The sequence below is a fragment of the Falco cherrug genome, chromosome 2, assembly GCF_023634085.1.
Source record: "Falco cherrug isolate bFalChe1 chromosome 2, bFalChe1.pri, whole genome shotgun sequence".
Classification (NCBI taxonomy): Eukaryota; Metazoa; Chordata; class Aves; order Falconiformes; family Falconidae; genus Falco; species Falco cherrug.
The window spans coordinates 8,388,547-8,407,759 of NC_073698.1; the positions used below are offsets into that span (position 1 = coordinate 8,388,547).

The window sequence follows — 19,213 nt, forward strand, 5'->3', positions numbered from 1 at the left end:
TCTCTTTCTGCATTTTGTAGATATATATACACACACACACACATTCTCTCTATATATTGGCATTCAATTTATATATATATATATGCACATTGAATTGACTTTCAGTAAGGTAGTGTAAAATACCATAAATAATAATACCTACCATGTTAGAATAACAAAGTATTCACTTACTCCAGAGAACAAACAGCTGGTCTTTTGGGAAAGCTGTTGAGGTGTCATTCTTATTCTGGGATGCTTGTCACAATCATTAAAGAATATAAGAAACCTGGATTTCAAGTGGGAAGTTTTCAGCACTTGCATTTTCTACTGATCTGTAAGGCTTGTCCATAACACGGCTCACGAGCACAGCAGAGAGACAGCAGAGGTCTTCTGCTTCTTGTAGGACTGACCCTGATCTTTGCTTTTTTACCTAGAGTCTATGTGTCTGGCACACCTGAGTTGAACAAGATCACTGAAAGTATTGATTTGATGTAGACAGAAACCTTGAAGGGCTTGGTGGTTAGTAATATTCACTGATGTACGTATTGTCAAATTCATTTTGCATTTTCAGTTTTCATTCAATGGAAAGGCTGTCATACAATGCAATTGTTTACGTAGTACACAGGACCAGTGATGCGATGGATAATAACTGGAAGCTGTTGCTGTGCTGAGATTATGCAGAGCTGGTTATTCCACCGCAGAATGCTGGAGGATTGGCACGTGTAGGAAGGGCCTCTCAAATACCTATCCAACTAGTGCTTTGTCTGGAAAAAGACATCTACAGGCTCCATCAGGAAAGGAGAAGAATGATGTGCATTCAGAAGATCTGGAGATTCATAAGTCTCTCCTCAGTAGTATGTAGAAGCATACTTTAAAACACAGCTTTCGAAACAAAACAGGGAAGTAAATTTAAAATGGGATAAAAAAGTGATATAGTGTAGACAGGCAAATTTTCTTCGTATCGGTTTTTGATAGTACATTAAATTTTTAGAAAGAGGAATCTGATTGATGCAATACATCTGATTTTTTCAGGAAGTCATTTGATATTGCATGATACAGGACACTGCTACTTAAACTGGTGAAGACATAGAACTTCACTGGTTTAAACAGCAGTGTAAAAGACAACTGAAGGAGAGGCAAATGTACCAGAAAAATCTGAAACAAAAATTGGATTGTTTATTTAGCAAAATGGAGATTGGTAGGCGATGAGAATCAATATACAATGGAAAAGAACCATTTACACAGAGGAATGGCGTTGGTACAAAAGCCAGTAAGTAGGCTTCAGCAACATTTAGTTAGAAGAATGAGCCTAACCATCTGAGGACTGGATTCTGTGCACGGTCTTCCAACAGTTATGAAATGCCAAAACTGAACTAATTTTAAGAAAATATTTATATTTTTATATTTTATTTATATTTATATATTATATTTATATTTTATATTATAAATTTATATGTATATATTATAAATTTAAGAAAAGTTTATGGACAGTATTTTAGGTTTTGATTCTCTGTGAAATCTGGAATTGGCATTGATTAAGATGACCTTTTCCAGCTAAGTCTTTTGTGCTGTAAAGGTGGGTTTCTGTGGTTCTATGAATAAGGTCAAGAGTAGCAGCAGTAATTGCAAGGCATTTCTTGGTATTACAGTGATTTTTCATATGTTATTCCAATTTTACATGATCTGATGCTCAAGTTAATCAACATTTCAGAGCATCCAGACTATCAGCTATAGCCAACATGTCTAGTGGCCAACTGCACAACATACATGTTTGCAATCTAGATATCTCATTGCACAGTACTCAAAATATTCTTCATGATAAGCTAAGAGGCATGCAGGGAGCATGACTTATCCTGAGGTAATGTATGTATTTGTCTTGTTTAAACTCATTCAGGCTTGTAATGTGCACAACCATTCCCTATTACCTGTTTGTATTAGAAGCAGTAATCCCCCTTAATCAGGAAGCTGTAGCAAACTAATAGAATTCTGCAGCTGCTCTAAATATTGCTTCTTAGAAAACATCAATACGCATGTGAAGATGTTTTTATCCATTTCATTCCTTCCTCCATACTTTTATTTTTGGTTCAGGACATTTGGGATTTTTTTTTTTTTTAAGTTTTCTTAATGGTAAAAATGGACAGTTTTGTTTCCAGTCTTTGCTCAGTTCTTTTTAATTCAATGGAGAGTCCCAGACAGCCTTAGGAGATGGCTGAAGATACCTTTGTCTGGAAGAATAGCACAGCTGAGTATAGGACGGTGAAGGTTACAGGGGGAGGTAGTTTTTACCTAGCAGATTTTGAAGTCAGGGAGCGAATCATTTATTAATGGCAATATTCAATGTTAGCAAACAGTATTAATCATAATAGCAAAATAGTTAAGCCGAATGAGATATATCCATATTTCTTTTCATAATATTCTTGCCAAGATTCTGGTTGTATTACTGGTGGTTCTTCTGATCTCTTTGCTTCTGCTAGTCTGTAAGGCTATCCTGTTTTACAGATAATTATATCAGGTAGTATTGGTATTCTTGCTACTATTTAATTTTCTGCTTTAGCTTATAATTTTTAAACGATTTGTGGGTTGTGGTTTTGAAGGTTTTTTACTGTCAGCTACAGCTTTCATGCTGGTTTATGGAATTAATAAAATCACATTAGTTTCTCCACCACTCTATTTTCAGAAATAAACTTTTTTTGTCCCAAGTCCCTTTCAGGAACCCCTTTTATAACTCTTCCCACTCTGAGTATATCAGAATTTCATGGAGCACAAGTATAAAACTGGCATATGTTGTCTTAGCTGTGGAAGTTTTCATGTAAGTTTTCATAAAAGTTCACTTGGGAGTTTTGAGCCCTGATTTAGTTTTTTATTATTTATTTTTTTTTCTAAAAAGCAGGCAGGTCAGACTGATCTACATTTCCAGTTTTGTTTCAAAAATATTCTTTCACAGTGCCTAGGCAGGTCATGCATCTCCTTAGTCAGATTAAGCAGTTATGGATTCTGGAAACGATGCAGTAGAATTGTCCCTTTTTTCTTTTCCCAACATGGTTTAACACAAGGTGGCATCTTCCGTGTACAGCAGTGCTGGGGAAGATACCACATGCCCCAGCCTGCTCCCAGCTCCATATCGCTGTATCCTGCCCTCCTCAAATTTGGGCAGTTTTGTGTCTGACTGCTTTCCAGTCTGCATCAACCAGACCCCATGAGGTTAGTATAAATAGACTGAACAGGCTAACCCAGTTCATCTGATTGAAAGGTATTTGGGAAAATTCGCATGAGCTGTGCAGCTGGCAGGTGGGCCACCATCAGAGCATTTCCCATCAGAGCCTGTAAAAGAGGAGTAGCTACCCAGTGTAGATACAGGGTTAGTCAAGACCACCAAAATGACTTCTGGGTATTGCCATGCCCAAGAAACTCTAGAAGCAGTCAGCTCTGTAGTTTGTTTCCTCATGTCAATTCATGTCTTTAAGAGCTGGAAGCAGGCTAAGCTAGCATCATCATTAAGATGTGGCTAATCAGTATAATATGCTCAATGCCCAAGAAATAGAACTGTACTTGGTAAAAAGCAGAAGCAAGAAAAAGCAATGAAGCAAAAATAAGTAACAATTGCCCCAGGGCAACGATTTTGGATGAGGAATTGTGGAAATTGAATAAAAGTCTGAAAATAAGATCCTCCACCACTAGCCTGAAGTGACAAAATAGCTAAATGAATTAGCTTAGCTATTAATAGAAAGTAGGTTTTGTTTCTTTACAATGTCCCACATAAATATTTGTTGAAGAAAGAGGATTCCAATGCAGGGAAGCTTTTTCTTTTTTTTTATTTTTTCACCTTGACAGAGTAATTTTGTGCCTAAAACAGCAGACGTATCTTGAAACGTTTTTGCACTGTACAAAACAGTAACTCCTACAAAGCTATCAAGGTTAATGAGACATATGCTTCTCTGCTGGGCAAGCGAGGCTGTGCAAGTTGGATGCCTGGGGTGAAATGCCCAACTTTTCCAAGATTTCACACTGTGCTGCCAAGGCAGACGATGTGTTGTGATACGGTTGTTTCAGAGCTGACTCTCTGCTCTTTATTTGCCTTGCCCCTCTTCAAACTTTATACGCACAATGTTGTCCAAGATATCAGCTCAGTGTGAGCCTCAGGGAATTTGAAAAAGTGCTACAAATAGTCCCATTTAGTTCAGGGGTGCATAATTTCAAATAATGGGGTGTGGGTGGGGTGGGGGTGGGAGGTGTTGCTGCGGCAGAGTTCAGACTACAGTAAAATTAGGTGCAGGAAAAAGGTTCCCAAAATCTTGGAAGGGGTTGTTTTGAAAACCTATTGAGCTGCTTGTAGTTTTCTTCAGTGGTTGGAAGAAGCTGCAAGAAATTCCCAGCTGAGAAGGTCCAGGCTGACACTTCATAAACCAAGGATAGGCTTTAAGGGAACAGGTGGAATAACACCTCATTGGGATACATAGTCCTTGTCACTCACTCTCTAATAGCTTGATTTATTTTAGTACATCTCTTTCATTATGAGGTACAAATCCTCTGAAATGAAAGCTTCTAGAAACTAATTTGAATTGGAATTATATTCCCTGGGTCTAAGAATAGAGCACGATATTAGTCTCCTGAATGTATCGTGGGAGGAAGGTATCTTTTCAGGTGTATTTATATTCACAACTAACACAATATGAGGGCTGTATCTAATGGTGCAACAGATGGAAGAAACATTATGTTCAGTAATAAAGCAAATAAAAATAATGTTAGTGGTGATGTTTAGGCAATGAGGCCAGCTACAGAACAAATATACAGGATGAAATTTTATTTAGAAGACATCCTGCAGTGTAAATACCTGTATATTGGTAAAGGGAGACAACCAACCAGTAGCAAAGAATAAAGACGTTAATGGTCCTACAGTTTTAAAGGTAAAAGCAATAAGAAAAATCAGTAAATAAGCCTGTATCATTATTTTTGAAAGGTTCCTGAAAAGGTGTGTTGAAAATATTCCAATAAAAACAAGCAGATTTATTCAAACTAATAAAACCCAATAAAATATAAATGTATTTTCCCTTCCCTGGTATTGAAATCTGTGTTTTTCATTTCCTTTGAGTGAGCTCAGGGGAGTTATATGACTGATAAGAAATAGCAGCATAACTTGTTGTGTTGCGCAGTGCATCATTAATGGAGCAAGGCCTTTTGAGCAACATCTTCTCCAATGAATAATGCACACTATTGCATTGCCTATTGATGCCATCAGAATTTTGTGTGCTTTTTCCCTGTCAAGTCATGAATTTAGCTGATGTTCAATCTAATTGATTTTTTTGGACTTACTAAAAGCATAGCATTTGCCATGAAATATAAGATCCAAAGCCAGCCTTGTCCAGAACTACATCTCTGGCAGTGACCCACATCAGACAGGGCAGACACAAGAACCAAAGGTGCAGTGAACTGTACCTAACCACAGTATGTTTGTTTGTTTGTTTATTCCTCTCTGCAATTACTGCAGACCATTAAGATGTTTCACCATCATTAACCTGCTATGTAAATGCTTGCAACCTCAGACAGCTATAGAGTTAAAAACTCTTAAGCATCTAGAAACAGCTGTCAGGGTACTTTTAGCAAAAAAATTGACTCCAGATGAATACTAAACAACAAAAAAAGTTTTAAACGGAAGACATAAAATACTAGCCAAATGTATTAGCAGTTCACATTGTTTTGCATGCTCTTTCACTTGTTATGTGTATTACAGTGGTTTCAAAGGCTGCCAGAGCTGCGGGATGCTAGGCACCTGGTAGGCATAGCCAGACACACAGCAGCCAAATCTCTGCCTTAGGAGCCATAATATGATGACAATTACTCTTTGTGACTCACCAAGGTTCACACCGTAAATCTGTGCAAAAAGAAGAATCAGACCCAGTCCTCTGAAGTCTTGATGCTGGTCTGCTCACCTTCTTCTCACCTCCACGTATAAAACAGTGGTGACGGGACAGCACTGTGGGCAAAGGCCAGAAATGGAGAACACTCTCTGTAGGAAGAAATGCATTCTTCTATTATTTTAAATCTTAAACACTTAAGACATCTGCTAAGAGGAGGCAGAAGGGGGAGAAAAAAAGATGTACATAAATAGCGTTACCATAATAATAGTATCATGCACATTGCTATCTCGGATGTCCAAGACAGGAAGTTCATGACTTGCTGTAGTGGCATACAATTTGCATTCCCGTAAACAGAACAGAAGAAAATCTCAGAAGGCTTAAGCTGGCCTGGATCCACTGAAATTATGCCAAGTCTCAATACTGATGGAGAAGCTGGTCTGGCAGCTATTCCTTTATGATAGTGTCTGGAGTTATTCGACATACCCTTTTTAAGGTGATAAAATTCTGTCTCTGACTGATGCCTTCCTAGTTTTTTGTTTTCTTTTTTAAGCAGTGTAGTCTGTTAAAATTAGGCAGTTCAAGTTTTATTTTCCAGTTCGAGTTTCCACCTTTTAGGAAATCTGTTATCCTCTAGAAGCAAACAGGGATGATCCTGAATTACACAGGAAAGCAAGTTTTGATACCTGCTGACAAAAACAATTGCTATCTCTCTAAAGATGCCCAGCACTAAAACCATTCAAACTAATACAGACTTGGAGTGTGATGCTGAACTATTATTTTCACTGTTGTATAATACATCAGCATTTCAGTTGCTTCAGTTGCTTAACTATTCTTTACTTGAAGGGTCAAGGCTTTTTTTGCTATCATGTTCTCTAAATTCAGTTGAAGCTACAATCTTTATTATAAATTTAAAAGTTAAAAATAACAGTAATGGTGCTTTGTAAAATTATGCAACTCTTTCACACAAAAAATCTGCAGCAAATTTATCATAGCCATTCTTTATTTATATGACCAAAAAGTAGCATCAAGCCATTCAGATATAAAATCTGTCTTTGCTATTTTTGTATTTTAGAAATTATTTGATTTTCACTATAATTTTTTTTAAATTTCTTGAGGTTTGGTTTCTTGCGTTCATTTTTTAGTCTCTCAAATGCATCTAAGACTTCCAAGAGCTTTCTTGTATGCTTAAGTATTATAGCCTTTTAGGCTCTTTCTGGAGAATTTGAACCTAAAATTTCAGTATGCTGCTTATTTCAATTTAAAAGGCTCCACATACATGAAAGGACTTCAGTCACAGCAACACTCATCCCAACTGCCCTTAATGTCTGTGCATCTGCCATGGATCTCACAAACTCATGGTGTTTTCCTTCACAGCATGAGGAGAGGCTTACATGTTGAGTCATCGGGCTCGCAGCTCATATAGTTGGATCATGGGCCATCAAAGCCAGTCAGTAGGAAACTGAAAAGGGAGGTGGGGGGGTGTTAAAACAACTCCTCCCCACCCTATAGGTACCCACTTGCACAGCTGTAGAAGGGGTAGCAGGATTTTAGGTATCTAAGTCACTTCAGCAGTGAAAACGGTGGTGTCTGCCATACCCTCAAGATGTCAAAGTGGATTAGGCAAGATTTTGTAAGCCACAGTTTCGATCTTAGCCAGCTAAACTTGGAGTTTCAGTTTAACTGCATTACTGTTAGGGTTTGGGGTGGTTTGTTTTTTTTTTAATGGGGCTGGCCACTTAATGTTGCTTTGATTTCTCAGTATGTGAACTAAGGAGAAGGTTCAGGGTGTTTGAAGATTACTCCCAAAGCTCTACCCAGTCCTTTCAACATATGAAAGTCCTTCAGAAAGGCAAAGGATTGCATTAGTATTTGAAGGTTAAAAGATGTGTGAGTCCCAGATCTAGCACTTGGCAAGCTGTTGGAATGAGGTGGAAGGAAAAACACCAGCTCCCTGCCCGTATATTCAGGCTAATGAGTCCTGTATGGAGCAGACAAATGTCAGTTGTTCCAACTGGTGTCTGTAGTTGAGAAATACACTCACTTTTGGCCTTGGTTGCATGCTGTAGCAATTCAAGCTGTCTCTACTTTTCCCTCTTTCCTGACTGCCCAGAACATTAAGCAGAGCCAGCTTTAGAAAACAGACCCTTGGGAAGACGGGCGCTTGCTTGGGGCAGCATGCAGAGCCCAACATGCCAATGCCAAAGCCCTGGAAAATGGTCTTGCTGCCCCTGCAGCTGGGCCATTCCTCACAGCAGCAGCCTCCTCTCCCACGTCCAATGGCAGTAGCTCCACCTCTCCAGGCTTAGCAAGTTGTAGCCGTATCCTTGGGACAGCTAAATTTGGGTCTACAAACACTGCCCTGAGCCCTGAGCCAGCTCTAAAGCAGAGTCTGAACAAACACATCCATCGCATCTGCCCTGTTTCTTACCACAGCATTTCCAGAGCCATTATATCAACTGGTCTGACCTCGGCAATAATAAAGGTTACAGTTTGCTCACCCAGTTGCACTTTTAGCCTAAAGCATAACTTTATCAGTTTCTTAAGCTCCTGGAATTAGTTGGTTAGATCATTAGTGAATCAGGCAACGGGGAGGACCTTTGCAGATGGATTTTGATAAGTCACATTTGGCAAACTTCACTAATGATGCACTCCAGCAGTAACACATTCTTTGTCCTCCCTTTCTTTAAAGGGCATGAAATTAGTGAATCAGCTTTAACTGTATTTCTTGTCAGCATGTCACAACCTTCAGTGTCCTTCTAATTGTGTAGGAGCCTTGAAAGTGTGTTATTTAGGTTCAGTGCTGAATTTGAAGGAAGCATGATGAGTTTTTCTGGACTTGAGCACTGCCACTTATTCGCACCTAGCAAATGCAAAGCCATTAGGAAACAACTCCTCTGGAATGACCCCGTATATAGAGAAGTGTTAAGAAAAAAGGACTTTTTCCCAGTGGGCAGGACTACCATAGCAGGTCTGATGCCAGAAATGGAGCATCACTGTTTCTTTTTCTGTTCACATTTCAAATACAGCTGTCACTGTAGTATCTAGGCATCAGCAGGAGAATGAGGAGGACTGAGATTAAAGAAGCTGATCAGAGTGGGCTTAAATACCACATGCACTGATGGCCTTGCGATTTTTAGTCTGGGCATTTGTCAGGAGGAAGGTACAGGTGTACATTTCAGTATTTTTCAATGCATAAATATGAAGAAGGTACTACGTGAAAATATATGCCCATAAATATGTTTATTTTCAAATTAGCTGTGTATTTCAATCTAAAGGAAAAAACATCTCAAGAACACATTCTAATGATAATTATCATTATTACTTCAGTAATTTTTAATATTAACCTGGGAGCTGGAGGTTGAACCCTGAACTTCCATCACACACTTATTAGACAATTTTTAAGATGTGTTATAGTTTCTAAATGTCTTCGAGAAGGAGAAAGGTTATTAAATTCAGAATAAATATACAGTCAGTTAAAAGCAGTTAAATTACAAGTGCGCTCCGAAGTCAGAACACAAGCTATAATTTCATCATCTGACCAAGCTGTAGTCATTCGAGTATCTCATGAGCTGGTGTTCAAGTTGCAGATAGCTGGATGCTGTGCTAGAGTCAGATTTTCAATCCTCTTTTCTCACTCTCCAGATTGGTGTCTAAATCTGGGAGTTACTCCCACACCTCGCATACAGAGTCAGCCTGGGATATGGTTGCTTATTAAAGGGGAAGCTGCCATTACAGCTGCTCTGATGGAAATCATTCATATCTTTGATCTCACCCAGATGTAAAACATCAAAGAAGCTGCATTACACTGTACGTTTACTGCCTTCTTCACTGTATCCACCACACGTGAAAGACACCTAGTAACAACCCTTAAAATTGTAGTATTCTGTCTGTATGCAGAGGACTGACACAGTGTAAGGGAGAGAAATATAAGCTTTTTGGTTTTAAGATCACCTTTCCTGTTTGCCAAGAAGAAATGTTAGATTTGTTACAATGAAATGGAAGTTGAACAAAGCCTTGCTCAGAAGATGATTATTTACTAAATACATTCTAGAGCAGGGGAATGGAACAAATATGACTCACATAGAGCAAACTTGAATCCTACACTGGGATAAACACTTAAGAACTAAACACCACTTTATAAAGCAACACAAGTTTGTGGGAGCCTTAGTTCCATTGAGGATTTGGGCTTTTAAATCACTGAGAAATTTAAAGTTGTACTCTAGGTGAAAGAAATCAGGAAGAAACAAGCTACAGCATGCATCTGAAATATAGTCTGCATGTAGGAGTGTCTCTTCTCCTGACATACAGATTTCAGCTGCAGTCAGTGATGTCATAGGTATGTGGGAAGACTGAAGAGTCTTATATCACAGCAGTGGTTCCCAGCTGACTGGCAAAGCAGCCACTGTCACTTAATAAACACAGTAGGTAATGCTAAAGCAGCTCAGCGAAAAGGGAGTTAAAATGCATCAAGTAAGAAGAAGGGGGGGAAAAAAAAAAACCAAACACAAAAGCTCAAATCAAACCACTCTGCTAAGCCAACTTTAAGGTAGCTACTGTCTATGCAAAATGTGGAATCTTGGAAAGGTCAGATGTCATCCAATGAAAAGTTACAGGGCACTGAGTAAAATGAATTAGTTGTTGTTGCAAAGCATCTAGACATTCTGGGAACTGAGCCAGCGCGAACGGCAAATGATCAAATAAAAATAATGCTGAGATTTCTGCTAGGAGAAAATGAGAATATTGCTGTCTTACAGCATTCTCACATAGCTCAAAGAGCAGCAAACAGGGAGCAGAACAGGTTATAAATGCACAGTAAAGATTTATGTGCTTAAACTGAGAGATGGTGTTATCTGGTGGGATGTACCGCTGTCCTTTAAGGAAGGATACCTCGCCTGCTGGTTTCGCTTCTGTTCCAGACTTGCTGTGGGGAAATGTAGACCCTCCTTTTGAAGCAGGTAGTGAAAGAAAACATTGAGGTGCAGAGAGCATCTTCTTCACTTTGTTGGCATCAGTCTGCAACATTTTACTCTTCAAAGTGTCACTGACTCACTGCAAAGGATTTTGTACACCCCCTCAAGTTACCCTTCTAACTCGTGTTGGTAGATTTCCCGGGTTTAGGTTGAGTTATGACTCTCTGTGTTGCTGGAGCACTGCCTGTACATTGTTAGTTTCAAGGAATTACAGCTTGTTTGCAAAACTTCAACCTTTCCTCTTGCAAACCAAAAGTCAGCCCATTAGGTCCCACAGTGAGCAAGGGGAAGGTGCCAGCAGGAAGAACTGTTGACCAGGCTGCAAACAAGGGACCTGTCCTTTCAGAGAGGAGCCTCACCAAGTGATACATCTCTAGCTGAATCCTTGCTCCAGCGCTGGTCCCATGTTCCTTGTCAGATCACATTTTACAAAGCTACCAGCAGAGCTATGGAGGAGAACAAGGTGTGGGAGGTGGTTTTGTGCCGCTCCTGTGCAGCTTAAATAGGTCTGGAGTTTCTGGAATCACCCACCATAAGACCAAGTTATGTCTCCACCTATTTAAAAAGAAACAGAGACCAATCCTCAGTGGGCTGGGTAAAATAAAGTGGCTTATTGCTCATACAAAAATTTCACAGCTGCTTGAGGGATAATTAGACTTTGATATATCTCCTTCAGTTCAGTGGGATTTTACGCTAAAAGCTTGACTCATTAGGAACTTCAGTGCATCATCCCACTGCCCCTAACAATGTATCTTATTGTTTGGAAGGAGGAATGATATGATAGAAAACTGCTTTCAGCATCCTTTTTACAGACTGAAAGATATTTGGTAGCACATTTTAACCCCCTTTTCCTTTCTTGAAGCTGCAGGAGAGAAGGTCCTCGCTATTTGACTTTTCATAGTCAGTGCTGAAAGGTTCAGGTGTCATGATAAAGAGGGCATATATGTACCAAAGATAATATAGTAATGGGAGGTTCTATTAGACCTCAATTTTCAGGACGTGCTTTACACTCATTAATTTAATATAATTTGCATTTAGCAGCCCTAATGATTATATAGGTCAAGAAAACTAAAATATCTTTATTCTCTGGGGGTTTTTATCTCCTTAGAGTACGCTCGGTTTGAAGCAAAAATCCATGACCTGCGTGAGCAGATGATGAATCACAGCATGAGTTCTGGGTCCGGCTCCCTGAGGACTAATCAGAAGAGGTCACTGTATGTCAGGTAAGCAAGGAGAGCATTCTCCTGGGACTATGTCAGCAGCTACCTTGTCTATGCCTGACTTGTGTGTTGTGGGTTCAGCAAGGTGGGAAAGAAGTTCGAGGGACTGCATCGAATTGAGCTGAGAAATGCATCACCCCTATAAGCACAGCCCTATTGCTTAATCCGATCATTTCAAGCCATTTTCAGAGAGCATTATACTTTTATAGTTATTTGGTTTTATGAGATAAAGAACTCAGCAGTTGCAAGCTCTTTCTATATCTGAGACGGTTATGGTGGTCTAGTGACACATTGCATTTCTGTGTGAGGTCTTGCCCAGACATCGAATGATTGCTCTTATAAAGTGCACTTTTTCCCCAAGGCCATGTACTTACAAAGCAAGGACTATTATGTGCTGTTCTAAATGCATGGCAATCTGCTGCTATCCTCTTGCTTAAGTTTACCCTTCTATCAGTCTACACTACAAAGACTTTATCATCTACCTAGCAAGATCAAATATGCAGATGAGATGCTAAACAAGCTGACGTACGTAGCTTAAACAGGGTAGCAAATAACACAGGAACTGCCTAACAGAGCCAGGTGGTAGCAGTGGTTATACTTTTGCTTTGACTGTGCAAATCTACTGCCATAGTTGTTGCTGGGTGAAAGACTGGGTGTTGCCCAATTGCCCCTAGCAAAGTTCTTGCTGTCACTCATGAGTTTGAGGCCTTTGGGGTTCATGGAGACTATGGGACTCCGTGACAAATATTTTAATCGTCTTAATAATTATGCTTCTCTAGGCTTTTCATTTTTTTTCCCCGTGCTCAGCATATAATTTGAAATTCCTGACAATCATGAAGTAGAGGGAAGCAATTTGTCAGCCTCCAGGCAGTCATAATTATTCATGGGGGAGCTAATTCAGGTGATAACATTGCAGAGATCCAATTAAGGCTAAATTCTACATTTTGTCATTATGCCCTCAGCATGAAGGGGTAAAGTAGGAGAGAAGGAAGGGAAAATTTAAATGTTAGCATGGATAGTCTTATTTTGTTGGGCAGCAACCACGTGAAGCACTAATTGGTACTGCTGCCAGGAAGAGCAAGGACTGAAAGGGTATAGATCACTGTTACCAGTGATCTTGCTGTTGGGCAAGGTCAGGTTGGAAGTGTCATGGCTTTTGATCCATCTCTAACCTTCTCTGACCTCTCTGGCTTTGTGTTTACTTCTGAAGCTATTCCACCTGCAGCAGGTTTTCTGCAGACCAAACACAGCATGACTTTGCTGTCAAGAGCTTTGGTCAGCTCTCTGAATTTGCATTTTCTGAAAAGCTACAGTCATTGGACATGCCCCATCCCTGGCAGTGCTCAGTGCCAGGCTGGATGGGGCTCTGAGCAACCTAGAAGGTTTCCCTGCCCATGGCAGGGGGGTTGGAACTCGATGATCTTTAAGGTGCTTTTCAACCCAAACCATTCTGTGATTCTGTGATATGTAGGAATAGGTCCAAGGTTACTTTGCTTGAGGTAAGCCAGGAACCCAAAATGTGGGTATCAATGGTGCAAGAAGTTCAAGCCAACAACTGCAAGTCAGTTCAGGTGTACACATAAGGAGTAACACAGGGTCCTGAACAGCTTGCTGGTCTGAGCTGCAGCAAAGCTCGATTACCCCTGTATCAGCATCAACCTGGTAAGCCCTGCTTGAGAACTGAGGCTTATTAGCTTTCATACAGCCAAACTAATGTATCTGTGCTGCATCTGAACTAGCCTAGTTCTATACAATATTGCTGTGTGTGCACCGATGAGCCTGGTTTTCTGCTAGTTCACAAATTCTGAGTGTGGTCTGTCTCGCTGAGCTGATATGCCCTGGTGCTTCACTGCAGGAATCTTTGATGTCTTAGCTGCATATCTAAATATCACTTCCCAAACCCTAAATGCAAAAACTGTTCCTTTATTCTACAGTCATTCCAAAAAATGTCCCAAACCGCTCAAGCAGAAAACCTCAAAAGCCTCAGTCACTTTTGTTAGCATTTTTTTTTGCAGTCAAAACCACACAACTGGCTGTGTCCAACTCCGAGAAGTCTGTGTGAGAGGCTCTGTATTTTGCATAGTGTTATAATGTGTTTGTAGCACAGCAGTGCCTGCAGCATCGCGCTAGGCACAGTTAGTTCATATCATATACACTAATTACAAAGGTAGCTTATGTCTACATCAGGCACTAAGGAAAAAATAAATGTGGGTTCAGAAATCTGCTTGTCTTCAGAAACTGAAATTTTCACTTTATGGATAAACTCTTTACATCTAGGGACCCATGTAAAAAGTCTGGGACAGCATTTTTTTTATTTTTTCCATTCTTACAACTCAGGGCATTTCTGTTTCAATGGATTATTTGGGCCAGCATGCGCAACAGAACTAGAGGCAAATTAGCATATGTTACAAATCTGTAGCTGTAATGCCAAGTTTATGATTCATGTTTGCTGTTTTCCTTTCTTTGAGATACAGCGATTTTGCTGTCCTTCACTGAGTACAAACATAGTTGGTTTTTTTTTACATAGAGAGCTTAATCAAAGTAAATAACTATGTTCTAGGCAGCACAAGGAAATAACTTTAGGTCCATATAGGTTGTAATAATTGAAAATAAGTGTCATTACCTGCTCATAGAAAAGCCAAAAGAAAAGAGGGTGAGAAAAAGCAAAGGTTTGTAAACAGATTTACCAAGGGGATGTGGGACTCATTGAATGCAGGATTTTCTTCTTTGCCTTACAGTCTGTGATTTCCCTATCCCGCCCCTGCTAAAAGAGCATATCATTTTATATTTTGATATATTAAAAAGTTATATTAAATGAAGTGAGGTAAAATTAACACGAGGATAATGGGTTTAACATAGGACTGGAAGTAGTTGGCTGAAAGCAATTAAAAGTCAAATGTAAGCAGTGTATACAACCACAGGAAAGCAATCAAGAATGATTTGTTCAGAAGAAATGGTGTAGCACTCTGACATGATCTGTTATCTGTGCATACTCCAGTGTTTATGAGTTTTACTATTTTTTTTTTTCTTTGTCCCAGTCTCTTTCTGATGCCTCCTGGAATATTTCCCAGAAAAATTCTGAAATTGTTTTTCAGTACTACCTGTTCCTTTTGTATCACAGAGCATATATCTCTGTTTGGGAGGTTATCAGAAAGTCCACAACACTAAAGGAAAAGAATGAGACTTCAGGGGAGGACAGGGCCATAGGAAATGCTGTTAATTATTTTGGGAGCCCACATCCTCTTTGTCACTAAATGTCTCTGTTGAGGAAAAGAAATACAGGAAGAAAAGCAGAAAGTGAGGGAATAGACATGAACTATAGCAAATTTCATTTTTATAATTTATTTGTTGGTGAAGGTGAATGAACTTTATCTGAATTCAATAACAGAAACGAGAGGCTAAGAGAATTTCTGCTATTAACCTTTTTAATTTATTGGAATTCAGCCATCAGCTTATGATTAATGGGGAAAGTAAACAAACCCATCACCAGCTAAATGCTGTGCTATATACTTACATAGGGGTTTTTTAGTGTTTTTATGCAAATTCATATCTTTTTGTCTTTCTGGCTCAAGGTTTTAGAATCTGCTCTTGTAAGATTATATATTTGTTGTCTTGAAATAGGTACGTACATTGCTTTGTCCTTTTCAGTCCAGATCCATAGTCAAATTTTTCAGGCTACTTGTGGTTACTATTGATACACTTGGGAAACACAAGCTCATGTTGTTTAATCCACAGGCTATGGAACATGACAACCTTTTGAAGAGTCAAGCAAAGTACAGTCCTTTAAAAAGTTCGGTGAATGTGAGCAGCCATTGAAACTTTGGTATAAAATTGCCAAGCTTTGGAGGAAACTGAGAGCTTAAGCGTGAAGGGTTTTTTCCTTTTGATTTACTAGATTCCTCCTGACCTTAAAGCACTTATGCTAGGTTTTTGAGGGTAAAAGTGGATACTTCAGTAACTGCTATGAAAGGTACAAAGAAAAGGCTTTCAGGAATCATCTGGCATCCAAGAACTGCCTTCTTACAGTCTTTTGTTGATTTACAGATGAAAAAATAATTAGACAAGCTTAGAATAAACAGCCACAGCACTTTTTAATCTTTATTCAAACCAGACAGCTTCTGAAATAATGTCTGTAGTTAAAAATCCCAATTGCCCAAGGCCACAAACAGGCACTGTGGAGGTATATCACTCTGCAGAAACAACTCCAAAGCTTCACACACACCCCAACCCTTTCATTGCCTCTTCACTGATTAAAATCTGTTAAATACCATCAGGGACCAAGCATCGTTCCACCTAAATGTGGCTACTTGCTGCCCTGTATAAAGCCACTGGCTGAGTTTATTGAAATGCAGATATTTCAAGTTCAGCACTACTTACAAATATATCGGCACAATGTGAATTGTAGTTGGCCTGCAAAGGCAGGTATGGAAACCAGAGCTGGGACAAGGCTGGATCCAGCCGTACTTTCAGAAGTGGTTCCACAGCCGTCTCTCCACCAGCTATCCACGAAGAGCACTACCAGTGGGAAGTGGAACCAAGGGAAAGAGCCTCTTCCCAATAAGTTCAGGAAGTTTAAGCTCAATCTTTTTGTTCCAGCCCACGCTGCACTAATTACAAAAACTGCACAGTGCAAGCTGGTGCTTCTAGTCCATTACATTTTTTTCTGCTTCTAGCTGGAATTAGTGTTAAGAATTTCCTACCTTTGATAGGTATGTGCTGTATGAACACTATGCGTTATGTGTTAAAAATTAGTGTGTTCTGGTTCATTTTTTTATCGAGCCATTAGGAACAGAATCTGGAGATTTGCCATAGCAACTTAGCAGCAGCTGAAAGAAAGTCAAGATTGAGGTACTTTGGGGTTTTTACTCTGCTTTCCAGCACAACGAATTCTCCATTAGGCATTAGACTCCTTTATACACATCTCCTGAACTCCTTAGAAATCAGCATGATGCCATAGCACTTAGGGAGACTTTGATTTTCAGCCTATCACAGAAATTCTCACCTGGGAACTTTGCGAGTGGCAGTTGAAATTTGGCTGAGGCCGTTTGTGAAGGCTGGATGTGGCGTCTGGGGTAGTTCTACGTAATGTCTGTTACAGCCACTGTGCGGTCTCCCTGTCTTCACTGAGGCAGTGAACACCCACAGGCCACTGAACATCAGATCAGGGATCCACGAGCAGAATTCTCCTGGGAGAGCTGCACAGCAGGTTGCAATGCAGTCTGAAATCCACATGAGAAATGCAATTCTTGGAGACATCGTGGTGGTGAAATCTAAACACATGATAGCATCAGACCTCTACTACGTAGATCTGGAAGGCAAAATGTGATAGATCATTTCATCAGGGCTTTTCAGAGGGAGGTACTGAGGAAACCAGAGAGAGGTATGAAATGGTCATACCTAAATGCTCATTACAATGGTAGAGAAAAAACCCCGTATATTTGTATATATCTTTACTTATCTATAAATATAAAGAAAACCAAATAGATACATGTTAGTGTTAGATATATGCTATATCCACATATACATTGCAAACATCTTCACTTAAGCTAGTGGCTAGTCTCTCTCTTGAGTCAGTAGAGTGCACTTGGCACCTTCAGAGTACAATTCATCTCATCCATAAGTAGACATCTAAAATTGCTCAGACGAACCATGCCCTAAAAATGTCTGTTTCTTACAGCTGAGTGGAAAGAGCCTCAGGTGATTAGCTGAGATGTAAACATCTATATTAGATACACTTCAGGTTGTGTGACCTGAATCCCATACTGAATAGCACCCTCACACATGCACACAGAGTATGTATATACATTTCTTGAAGAAGCTGTAACATCAGACTGCGGCTGTTGCCTGTGAACGCCTCTGCTGTGTGTTTCAGTAAGACACTGCAACGTAGGTTTGAAACACTGACAGTCCTATTTAAACAGGCTGGTTTGTTCCCTGTATTCTTATCCCCCAGGACAGCTTCCAAGTTAATCTGCCACTTTTGTTAGCACTCTTGAGGATCCACACTGCCAGTGCGTGGTCGTCAAGCTGGATGAGGTTTTGACTCCAGCTATGGCATCACGCTGTGTGTTTCTTTCAGACTTCAGAGCGCTGTGGGTCAATCTAGATTTCTGGAGAGTTAATGTGAGTGAGTTTGGCGCCTAGGCATTAGTGTTTGGGTTTGATGGGGAAATAGCTAGAGCTTACATGGCCATGCCTGTACTTTAATGGCATGATAGAAACTATTCAAATTCCCTTTACTGAGCAGTAAGTGGAGTAAAATGGAATTTTAGTACAGTTTGTTCGCTTACCTTGGATTATTCCTAGGTAATTGAACAGTCCAAATTATAGCACAGAATGGAAACATGCATTCAGAAAATCTGTGGTAAATGGCATTAACACAGAAAGCTGGGGGGTTTGATAGCATTTAGAGACGTTTGGAAATGGTCAGATAGGTACACAGGTAACCAACACTCGTGAAATGGGCTGTTGCACTTGAAATGCCATTTCAGGTTGGAAAATTGAAACCTGCTTGAGACTTTACTCATTTCACATGTCATGGTTAAATATAGATTTCTGGATATTCAGTTACTATTTTTCGTCTGTTCTTTCTCTGAATATAGAGTCTTCTCCAGATCACTCTGGCACCAGTATTCTCACTGGCTTCAGCAAGAGCTCCTCAGATTCAGAACCAAGAAAACAATGCAAATCTTTATTTTTCAAAGCAAGCAGGGTCACTGTGCACTTGAGAGACCTTTTTCCCAGGGGGACATTCTGGAGCTGAACAGTATAATTGAATAACTATTCACTCAGGTTTTTATTAATTATCAGAGACACTGAGGAACAGAGAAGGGTGAGGGATATGCTAGAATACCAGAATCACCTAATACAATGGGCAATACATCCAGTAGTTATTATTTATTACTTTGAAATTCATGTTTAGAGCAAAAGTATCAGCTTCACAGAACCTGTGATTACCTGTAAAATGAAGAGGGGATATGACACCAGCTCTTGTCTTTGGCAATGCAAATGTAGTGTTTTCTTATGAATCTCAGACTGTTTATATGCTTAGAGGATCATTTTTTTGGCATTTACAAAAAGTACCATGTTCCTTATCCTGCTGTTCAGTACAAACTAAATGAGAAATTTAAAAATTAAAGAACAGGGAGTATCTGGAGAGAGGCTGTTTTGGTTTTGGGGATTTTTTTGA

The 19,213-nt window shown here is 39.6% G+C and overlaps 1 protein-coding gene across 23 annotated transcripts in view; it reads left to right on the forward strand.

The window, feature by feature from the left end:
* Nucleotides 1-19,213, forward strand: part of DLG2 (discs large MAGUK scaffold protein 2) — a 1,040,325-nt gene that overhangs the window by 931,394 nt on the left and 89,718 nt on the right. For all 23 annotated transcript variants that reach the window (XM_055702908.1, XM_055702907.1, XM_055702910.1 and 20 more), the window contains one exon: nt 11,913-12,027. In XM_055702908.1, the coding sequence (XP_055558883.1) occupies nt 11,913-12,027 (115 nt within the window). The remainder of the gene's footprint in view (nt 1-11,912; nt 12,028-19,213) is intronic.